This window comes from Sceloporus undulatus, chromosome 5, assembly GCF_019175285.1.
Source record: "Sceloporus undulatus isolate JIND9_A2432 ecotype Alabama chromosome 5, SceUnd_v1.1, whole genome shotgun sequence".
Taxonomy (NCBI): Eukaryota; Metazoa; Chordata; class Lepidosauria; order Squamata; family Phrynosomatidae; genus Sceloporus; species Sceloporus undulatus.
Genome location: NC_056526.1, coordinates 99,512,754 through 99,522,240, shown reverse-complemented (window position 1 = coordinate 99,522,240; position 9,487 = coordinate 99,512,754). Strand labels below are relative to the sequence as shown.

The following is a 9,487-nucleotide window of genomic DNA, read 5'->3' as shown; positions in this document are numbered from 1 at the left end:
CCACAGTGAGTGGGATTCCACTTCCAGAGCCACGCTCAATGGAAGGTGCTCTTCATGTGCAGAGGAGGGACTTCCACTAATGCAGCTGTTCATTGCAAACTGTGCCCTTTAAGAGATTTTGGACTTCAGCTCCCAGAAGCTCCCGAGGTGAGGGAGGGCGGCGCGGGGGCCCCTTTGACTGGGGTACCCAGGGCTTTGCCCCGCCTGCCCTCCCCTAGCTACAGCCCTGACGTACAAATGAAAGACACCAAATAACAACAATCTTGATTATAATCCAGAAGAAGAAAAAGTACTTCAGTTCATTTTCTTTTATTTCACAAGCCTCAATTTAAAAAAAATGAATCACAACTAGTTGATTTTGATACATTATAAGTGGAACGTGATTTATAAAGGAGAAAAAAAAACACCTCTGTACAAAAACTTTAAAAATCCCACAACAATTGGAATTTTTTTGGAAGTACCAAAAATTTCATGCAAAAGGTGAACACTACTGTCCAAATGTGAAATCCTCTAAACTGGATGGCAGGAGTGTCAGCGTGTTTAAATTATGACTCTTCCTACAAACAAGCAAATGTACAGACGTGGAATGTACTAAGTGGATAACAGCCACTAGGCCCTCTTCTATTCAGTCTTGTATTGAACAATGCTTTTTATTTGGGTCTATAATAAATTTAAAAATTACATTAACAGAAAGAAGTCTGACCCATTCTATAGCATTTTAAAAAAAATTCTATGGTTTCCTTTCTTTAGTGGAATTTCGTACCTTGGCATCATGCCTAGTTCACTGTTGGCAACATGTCTAAAATAGACTCACTCACAAACTGCAACTTGCATTAGTAACATGCATCCACTACTCTAGCACAGCTGGGGGTGGGAAAAGACATCCAAAGGAACCATCAGGTAGACACACAAGACATAGCTAAAAGCAGCAGAGTCACTAATGGGACAATGGAAGCACCATGCTTTAAGGTGACACAGGTATGAAAGCACAATTGTGAGGCAGTTAATCCAAGCAAACACACTACACTATGATGACCTCTTTCTATGCAAAACATTTCAAAAAAGGAGACAAGTAGTTCCCCCCACGTGTTAGTACCAAAGAGAACTGTGAGGCCAACAACACAGACATAAAAGGGAAGTAAGCTTGTTCCCGTGGCCTTTCCTTCATTCTTGATTTCTAAGCTTCCATTTCAGCTTATCCAAGGCTGGTAATATTGGAGCGGCCACCAGGAGGTGCAACAATGCGATGTCCAGTACGCCGAGGGTTATTATCATCTACCTGAGCACCTGCACAACAGGAAGCCAAAAATAAAATTCATGTGAAATGTTAAGACTTTAATTTAATTAACATTCAGTGGCACAAGTACTAACAAAAGCTAAACTTGTGTAATTTTTCTATAGTTTTTGAAAATCTGTTTCATTTGAAAAATCAAATCTAACTTTCTAAAAATTTTGATATTGGAAAGAATATCCTCTCGTATCACTTTCAGGGAAAGGAGCTATGAGATAAGCCCTGCCCCGTTCCCCACATTCTCATTTACTGGATACTGAGTTTGCTGTACTTTTTATGGAGGTGTACAGCTGAAACTAAGCCAGTGTGCTATTGTGGCCTAGGACTCTGGAAGACCAGGGTTCGAATCATGGCTTGGCCACGAAAATCCAGTGGGTGACCTTGGGCAAGTCTTAGTCTCTTAGCCTCAGAGGAAGACAGTGGCAAAATCACTCTTAACAAGTATTGCTCCCTCAGAGGGAAAAATGATAAGGGATGGCCATATATTGGAAAAAATTGGAAGGCACACAACTAATACTACTATTGGAATTATGAGATAATCGCCTGAAAAGCAATATGGACTTCTCTGTGCATTTCTCTTCTATTACATACTTGAAGCTACTGGGCCAGGGTATGCACACTTGAGGCTGTGGGACAGAAGTATGCACATACAGCACTCACTCCGATACCCAGAACAACACATATTATGTCACAAGGCTGCACTCACTTCAATCTTCAATCTCTTCAATCTGAAAACTTCTCTTTTCAAAATAATTAAGCAATATTGCACAAGATCCAGCATGTCATAGTGTGTGAGAGTTGGACTATGACTCTGGAGACCAGGTTTGAATCCCTGCTCTATCATGCTAACCGACTGGGTGACATTAGGCAAGCCACTCTCTCTCAGCCTCAAAAGGAAGGCAAGAGAAAACCTCTGAACAAATCTTGCCAAGAAATCCCTGTGATAGGTTTGCCTTGGAGTTGCCATATGTCAGAAACAATTTGAAGACAAACAACAACTATTATGCTTTCACATAAAACCATTATTTATAACAGGGAATGCTTTCAAAAGATTTTTTGAAAATCTGTCAAACCTCTTTACCTGATAAGCTAAAATTAGACTGGTGGAGATTTCGGATTGGTGGAGGCTGGTTTTTGGCAGGAGATGATTTAGTGGAAGGTGCAGGGGTTGCATATTTTGGTGTTGCTGGGACTTCATAGACTGGTCCATCATACATTCCTCTGCAAACTCCTTGTAATTCTGTTACCTAAATATGAAGAAAAAATATTTATAGTAGCTTGACATTTTACCTTCATATTCCTAAGCTCAGAAGCTTGGATCCAGGATCTGCCATGTGTAGAGCTCTGTTTGTGGAAAGTGACCTGGATCTGTTGTTAGTTCCCATTAGAGTAGACGCACTGAACCAGTGAGTTTTTCCTACATGCTGAATCACCCCAGAACAACTAATTAAGTGGGTCTACTCTAGGTGAAATGGGATTCAGACTGAAGTCTCCACCAAATTTTCAGGGATCTACCTCTCAGTCCATTCAGCAGTCCTCTAATTCTCTGTACAGTCTGCCTCCCATATCCAGAGACTTTTTTATCCATGGGTTCAACCATCCATGACTTGAAAATATTGAAAAATGTATATAAATTCCAAAAGTAAACATTGATTTTGCAATTTTATATAAGGGACATCATTTTACTATGCCACTTTATATAATGGGACTTCAGCATCTACAGATTTTGATATTCATGGAGGATCCTGACCTCCCATGGATACCAGGGTCCCGCTGTATAGTTTTTTTCAGAGAGCTGTATAGTGCTTTCAGGAGGGGCTGTTGCTAGAAAAGAAAGAAGCATGTCTGTTTCCACCAAGAAGGTCTGTTTTTGCTAAGCAGTACAACATCTATTTACCTACATGTGGATTCTAAGATAGAATTAACCTCAGTTAACAAAATGAATGTATTCCTGGGTATTACTTCTTTAGCAGAATGTTTGGTACCAGAGGCAAAAATAAGATGGAAAAAAGATGGATAGGATCTTATTCCACAAAAAAGAAGAGCAGTTCAACATGTTTCAACATATATCCAGAACTAACAATATGCACATGTGAAATGAAATAATTATATTACGTACACCCTGCATATGTGATCAAAAATATTTTGAACTTTTAGAGACCACGTCAAATCTTATTTCAAAATATATCCAGGGATGATTTTTTCCCCACCAGCTTCAACTTTGTTCTATTTACCATTTTACAGATCTGTCTCTCTTTCATATGGGGAAGACTATTGCTATTTACCCTACATGTTGTAGACAGGTATGCACAGCTACATTAGGAATGGATAGAGTGGAATCTTGCTCTTTCCCAGTTCAAGCTTTAAGTTTACTGCATTGTTTACAGCACAGACACTGCTGCAAACCAACACCAAACGTCGGTGCTTCTACAGCTGTCCTCCACCATCCTGATGCCAGTGCTGCTTTAGAAAACCTCCAGCTAGAAGAGGACAAGGAGGGGCTGAGTAGGCCCAAAAAGACTTCGTAAAAAGGAGGTTCTTCTTCAAAGGCTTTGTTACAGTTTTCTCTTTTGACAGAAGATAGTTTTTAGTTTCATAGAACTGATGTCCTTTCTACCACAAATACCCTGGACAAAATTTTTCACCCTTTTCTTCCCCCAGTTACCTTACTCTTCCATATTCTGCCTCTTACCACCCCCACCCCCCAATTACTTTCTACCATCATCCACAGAAGAACATACTTTTCTCCTCCAGCTGCAAATCAAGAGAAACTGTGTGGCATTTTCCTCTTCCCTTAGAGTCTGTTGCATTTTGCCAAACAGTTTATTCCTGTTTCAAGCCAAGGCCAAGCAAAAAAGCAGTGTCCTGCTTCCACCATCGTCCACAGAAGAACATACTTTTCTCCTCCAGCTGCAAATCAAGAGAAACTGTGTGGCATTCTTCTCTTCCCTTAGAGTCTGTTGCATTTTAGCAAACAGTTTATTCCTGTTTCAAGCAAGGCCAAGCAAAAAAGCAGTGTCCTGCTTCCAGGTCTCAGTAAGTCAGTGGTTCTCAACCTTCCTGATGCCGTGACCCTTTAATACAGTTTCTCATGTTGTGGTGACCCCCAACCATAAAATTATTTTCTTCTCGGTTCCTAAGACCGCCGGAAATATGTGTTTTCCGATGGTCTTAGACGACCCCTGTGAAAGGGTCGTTCGACCCCCAAAGGGGTCGCGGCCTACAGGTTGAGAACCACTGCAGTAAGTAAAACCAATTCAGCAACACTTGACTCAACACTATCCTAGATACATCTACATATATAGCAACCAAACCACTGGGATTCACCAGTAATGGGATTCATGTAAATGAAGATGAAAAAGCATTTACTGTATCATCAGCAAGCAAGTTACAGCAGATCCAAAGACTTAAGATCACAGAGTTCAAAGGAAAAGACCATCAGGTCCAACTACATGGCATGCTGGAAGACTGAACTGAACCACTATGAGAAATGGCCATTCAATCTCTGCTTAAAGACCGCAAAAGATGGAGAATCCACTACCTCCTGAGGCAATCTGTTCAACTGCTGAACTGTTATTACTGCCATGAAATTCTTCTTAATGTTTAAGTAGAACTCCTCTGGTGTCACAGTAAACTACAAATCCCAGGAGTCCATAGCACTGAGCCATGGAAGCTAAAGCAGTGTCAAACTGCATTAATTCTGATGTGTGGCAGCAGTCCTATGAGGAAAGAATTTGGGACCTGGGTATGTTTAGCTTGGAGAAGAGAGAGTTAACAAGTGACATGATAGCCCCGTTTTAAATATTTGAAGGGTGTTATCCTGAGGATGGAGCAAGCTTGGTTTTTTACTGCTCCAGAGAACAGGACATGGAAAAAAGATTCCTCCTAAACATCAGAAGGAACTTCTTGACAGTAAGAGCTGTTCAACAGTGGAAAACACTCCCTCAGAGTGTCGTAGATTCTCCTACTTTGGAAATTTTTAAACAGAAGCTGAATCTTGGGGATACTTTGATTGTGGGTTCCTGCATGGCAAGGAGTTGGACTTGGTGGCCCTTGAGGTCTCTTCCACCTCTGTGATTCTATGATTCATTGTGATAGTTAGTGATAAAAAGAAGCACACACTTCATGTATGTAACTTCTTTTATTTAACTTTTATTAAATGCCATTAATTTCAATATAGCAATGGTGTAGCCACATTGATTAGTTCAGGCCCATCACACCATCTTAGCTTATGGTACTTCATAAAACTGATATTAAAATAATTTGTATATTGTTATTAAAGCAATTGTTATTGTTATAAAGCAACAATAATAATATTAACACAACCAAAAGAATACATAGCTTTGATGCATACAAACCTACCTTATTCCTAATTTTGATCCGCTGATAAAGGTATTCAGGGAAAGGCTTTCGGGGAATAAAACGTCCTGTTCCTTTACTTACATGGAGATTTCCATCGTCAAACACAACCTTTCCTTGGCTAATGACTATGAGAGGAGCCCCATGGCACTCCATGCCTTCAAAAATATTATATTCAACAGCCTGAGCAACAACAAAAATATGCAGTTTATTACCATTTATTTATAGGCATACTTTGTACTATATTAATTCTACCTGCAATTAGAGAATATTAAGTACATAAGTCAATTAATTTTCTCACATGAGAAAATAGAAAAAAATACAAAGAAATGGCACACTATTGGCCAGAACTAGTAAAAAACAGGGAAAAAGTACTATGAAATCTTTAACCGTTTGGAAGCAAATTTGAAATATTTCCTTATATGGTTGACTTGTTCAATATCCATGATGGGAATGGAATGTGATACTGATCTGTATTAAGGAACCAAAATACATAATTTCACTTCACCACAAATCCAGTCTAATCCAGCAGTGGCCTTTCTCACATATGACAAATCATCACTTTGATACTTAAACCAGATTTGGGCATTCCAATCCCTAATGTGCTGAACACATGAATAGAGATTGGAGATCTTTCGATCATCAGACTTGGCATCTTAACCACCCAGCCACCACATCCCTGTAGTTCCTGAAAAGCAGTCCACATATCTTGCATTAATAACTAACTTCTTCTGAACTGAGAGCAGTTTCAAGAATGTTCAATAATATGGTAAGGAGGCACAGATGTTGCCATAACAGGCTGTTGGGCTAGTGTATTCTTTTTATGAATCTAAGTCATTCTTTGGCTCCCAGCTACTGAGTACAGTCATAAAATCCACTTGTCCTATCAAAATAACACAAAATCCAAGAACAACAACCCCCAAAGGTTCAAGAAAGAAAGCTCAACTCCCACTGATATGCCTTACCTCAATATACTATACATTTGAGTAAAAATGTATTATATATAATGATCACAGATGTTGTTGGACTGCAATTTCCAGCATTTCTTACCATTGATTGTGTTGGCTATGACTGCTGGAAGCTGCAGTCCAACAATATCTGAAGGGCCACATGAGCTAGTGTAAATACATTTTGGATACCTTCTACTTTTCCAGGCAACTGCAGATCTCTCACATCCAAGTAATTCAAGTTGGATTTAGACACTGCCATATCTCCAAGCAAGATACCGAGAAACCTTTACCCAGCTGTATGCAGGGCATCAATGGACCGTGATCTAAGCAGTGGGTGTGAGGTAATCCTGCTACTGTGGGATGAGACCACAGGCCACTGGTAACTTATTCACAGAGTCCTAGGGTGTATCCCTGGTAATAACAGTACTGGCATCCATATCTGGAGCTCAAATGAGTGACATATGTAGCAAAGAACATTTGTGTTGGTGCTGTGCTGCGACATGTAAGGACTCTTCAGCAGTTTACCCCATTAACAGGAATAATACCTCAAATCACTCTCACAAGCATTGACGAGCTCTTCCTCTTACCGATTTGTGACTTTTTGCTGTGATTGTCTTCCCCTTTTCTGGATCCCAAATTACAATATCAGCATCAGAACCCACAGCAATCCTGCCCTTTCGTGGGTACAGATTAAAGATTTTGGCTGCATTGGTACTGGTGACAGCAACAAACTGGTTTTCATCCATTTTACCTGTAGACTACAATAAATTTTATATAAGTAACATAAGAATGGACATGTAATAATAAGTACATATTAGAAAAATAGGAGTATTGGTCCTTACCTGTGATACATCCATTTCCAGCACAGAAGGGCTGAACATACTGTAGAACAGGTTGCTCTCCCACTTGCTCCTATTAGTCAGGAAGAATAAGAAAGACTTTCTAGTTTCCACATGGGGGAGCAAGCCCCCTGAAGGTCAGTCACTAATCAGCCAGAGACAAAGCTTAATCAGAACAGAAGGAACGTTGTTATTTATTAATTTAACACAAAAGGTAACTAGGTGCAATGAAGAAACTGAGAAGAAAGGCATATATGAACAGAAGAAGCAGTTAAAACCTTCCATACCATCCAACAAAACAGACAAGAATTTATGTGTGTGTCCCCAAAAGGACACACTCTGGATTTCCTGTGCCATAGCTTATGTGTTATAAACATTTACATGTGGTCTCCAGATCTTACTGACAGCACCCACTGAGTGGACAAGATGTTTGGCCCTTCTCTGCTGGAAATGGGCATATCATAGGTAAAGACCAAAAGCGTTTAGTTTGTAATTAACAAATATGGAAGGTGATTTCCATGTAGCCACCCTGCAAATTTCCACCAGAGGGGAACTGGTGACCAGGGCTGCTGTGGTGGCTGCACTCTTAGTGGAGTAGGCCAGTTTCAGGTCCAGATTGGTGACAGGCTGCAATGCAGGATGTGATCCCTCTGCTGAGAGTGGAGGGGGAGTCAGCTTATTCCCCATGGGGCAGAGCATCTGAGTCCACAAGTTCTTCATCCTTTTCAGGTAAATTTTCATGGCTCTGTGCATGTACAAGGTGTGCCAGATCCTTTCCATCAATTGGATGGTTATGGGCAGAAAGAAGGTAGGGGCCAGATGGAGCAGCACTGAGTCTGGTCTGATGATGCACAGTTCTCTGCCCACCAGCCGTGCACCAAGTTTGGAGACCCTGTATGCTGAGGTGATGACCATGAGCAGGACTTTCTATGACAGATGCTTTAAGGACGCCTCCCTGAGGGGTTTGAAGGAGGGTACAGTCAGCACTACGAGCAACGTATGCAGGTTCCAGGATAGAAAATGATAGACTATCAGTGGTGCTAGGTTTGCTAGAACCACTGGAGATGTGGATGGGAGGAGATTCTAGGTGCCTGCTTGTGGGGCAGCATGGATGTTATGATGGCCACTTGTCTCTTGACAGTGTTGGGCCAGAAACCTCACTCAATACCATTCTGGCAGAACTCCACCAGGGCTAGCCTGGAGACCTGAAGGAAGTCCAGCTGTTTGCACCTGCAACACCTATGAAACACTTGGATGATGTATCTGTATATTCTGTTGGTGGAGGGGCGTCTGGAGGCGAGAACAGTATTCACAACCTTGCCAAAGTATCTGCAGCTATCTAGCATGCCTTCCACATGTGGATCTGTAGCCAGGTTGGGTCAGAGTGGAACACTTGGCTCTGTGATGTATGGGAAGCATTTGGACACCATCCTGATGATCCCCAAGAACCAAGTAAGGGTAAAGGTAAAGGTAAAGGTAAAGAGGGAGGGAGGGACAAGCTTGTCTGAGAAAATGGCAAGCATCATCCTGGCTGGATTGATGAGAAGTCCATAGAGCTGAAGAAGCATGTCCTGCTAGGAGTGTAGGCAGGAAAAAGACTGACCTTCAGGGGACTTGCTCCCCCACATGGGAACTAGCAGGTCTTTCTTATTCTTCCTGCAAGTGGGAGGAGCAACCCATTCTACAAGATGTTTTGGTCTTCTCTGCTGGGAAAATAGGTTTGTAGACAATGGGGTAGAAACACTGGATCCACAGTTTCCTACCACTTTTACTGTCATAACTCCATCTTCAAAGAATTCTGCAGTTTGTATGATTTGGTGAGGCACTTAGAATTCTATGCCACTGAGTGACAAATCCCAGGATTACTTAGAACAGACCCATGACAATGAAACTCAAATGAAACAATGGCCTGTTACAGACAGCCATAATAAAGCTGCTTCGAGTCACAGTGGAGGTATCGTGTTTCAATGATGCATGCGTCCTAAGAGTCCAGAAGTCTCACCAAAGCCACACTCCAGCTCTAAGGACTGGAGCGTGGCGACTTCTGT

At 41.3% G+C, this 9,487-nt stretch overlaps 1 protein-coding gene across 5 annotated transcripts in view; it reads right to left on the bottom strand.

Annotated features, from left to right (window-relative positions):
- Positions 1 to 458: 458 nt before the first annotated feature.
- CRMP1 (collapsin response mediator protein 1) overlaps positions 459 to 9,487 on the bottom strand; it is a 70,576-nt gene continuing 61,547 nt past the window's right edge. For 4 of the 5 annotated variants that reach the window (XM_042470897.1, XM_042470898.1, XM_042470900.1 and 1 more), the window contains exons 11-14: positions 7,188 to 7,358; positions 5,654 to 5,833; positions 2,373 to 2,538; positions 459 to 1,287 (exon numbers count right to left, since the gene is read on the bottom strand). In XM_042470897.1, the coding sequence (XP_042326831.1) occupies positions 1,196 to 1,287; positions 2,373 to 2,538; positions 5,654 to 5,833; positions 7,188 to 7,358 (609 nt within the window). In that variant the 3' untranslated portion in view covers positions 459 to 1,195. Of the gene's footprint in view, positions 1,288 to 2,372; positions 2,539 to 4,032; positions 4,202 to 5,653; positions 5,834 to 7,187; positions 7,359 to 9,487 lie in introns of those variants that run through there. The other variant, XR_006104312.1, reaches the window with a different exon arrangement.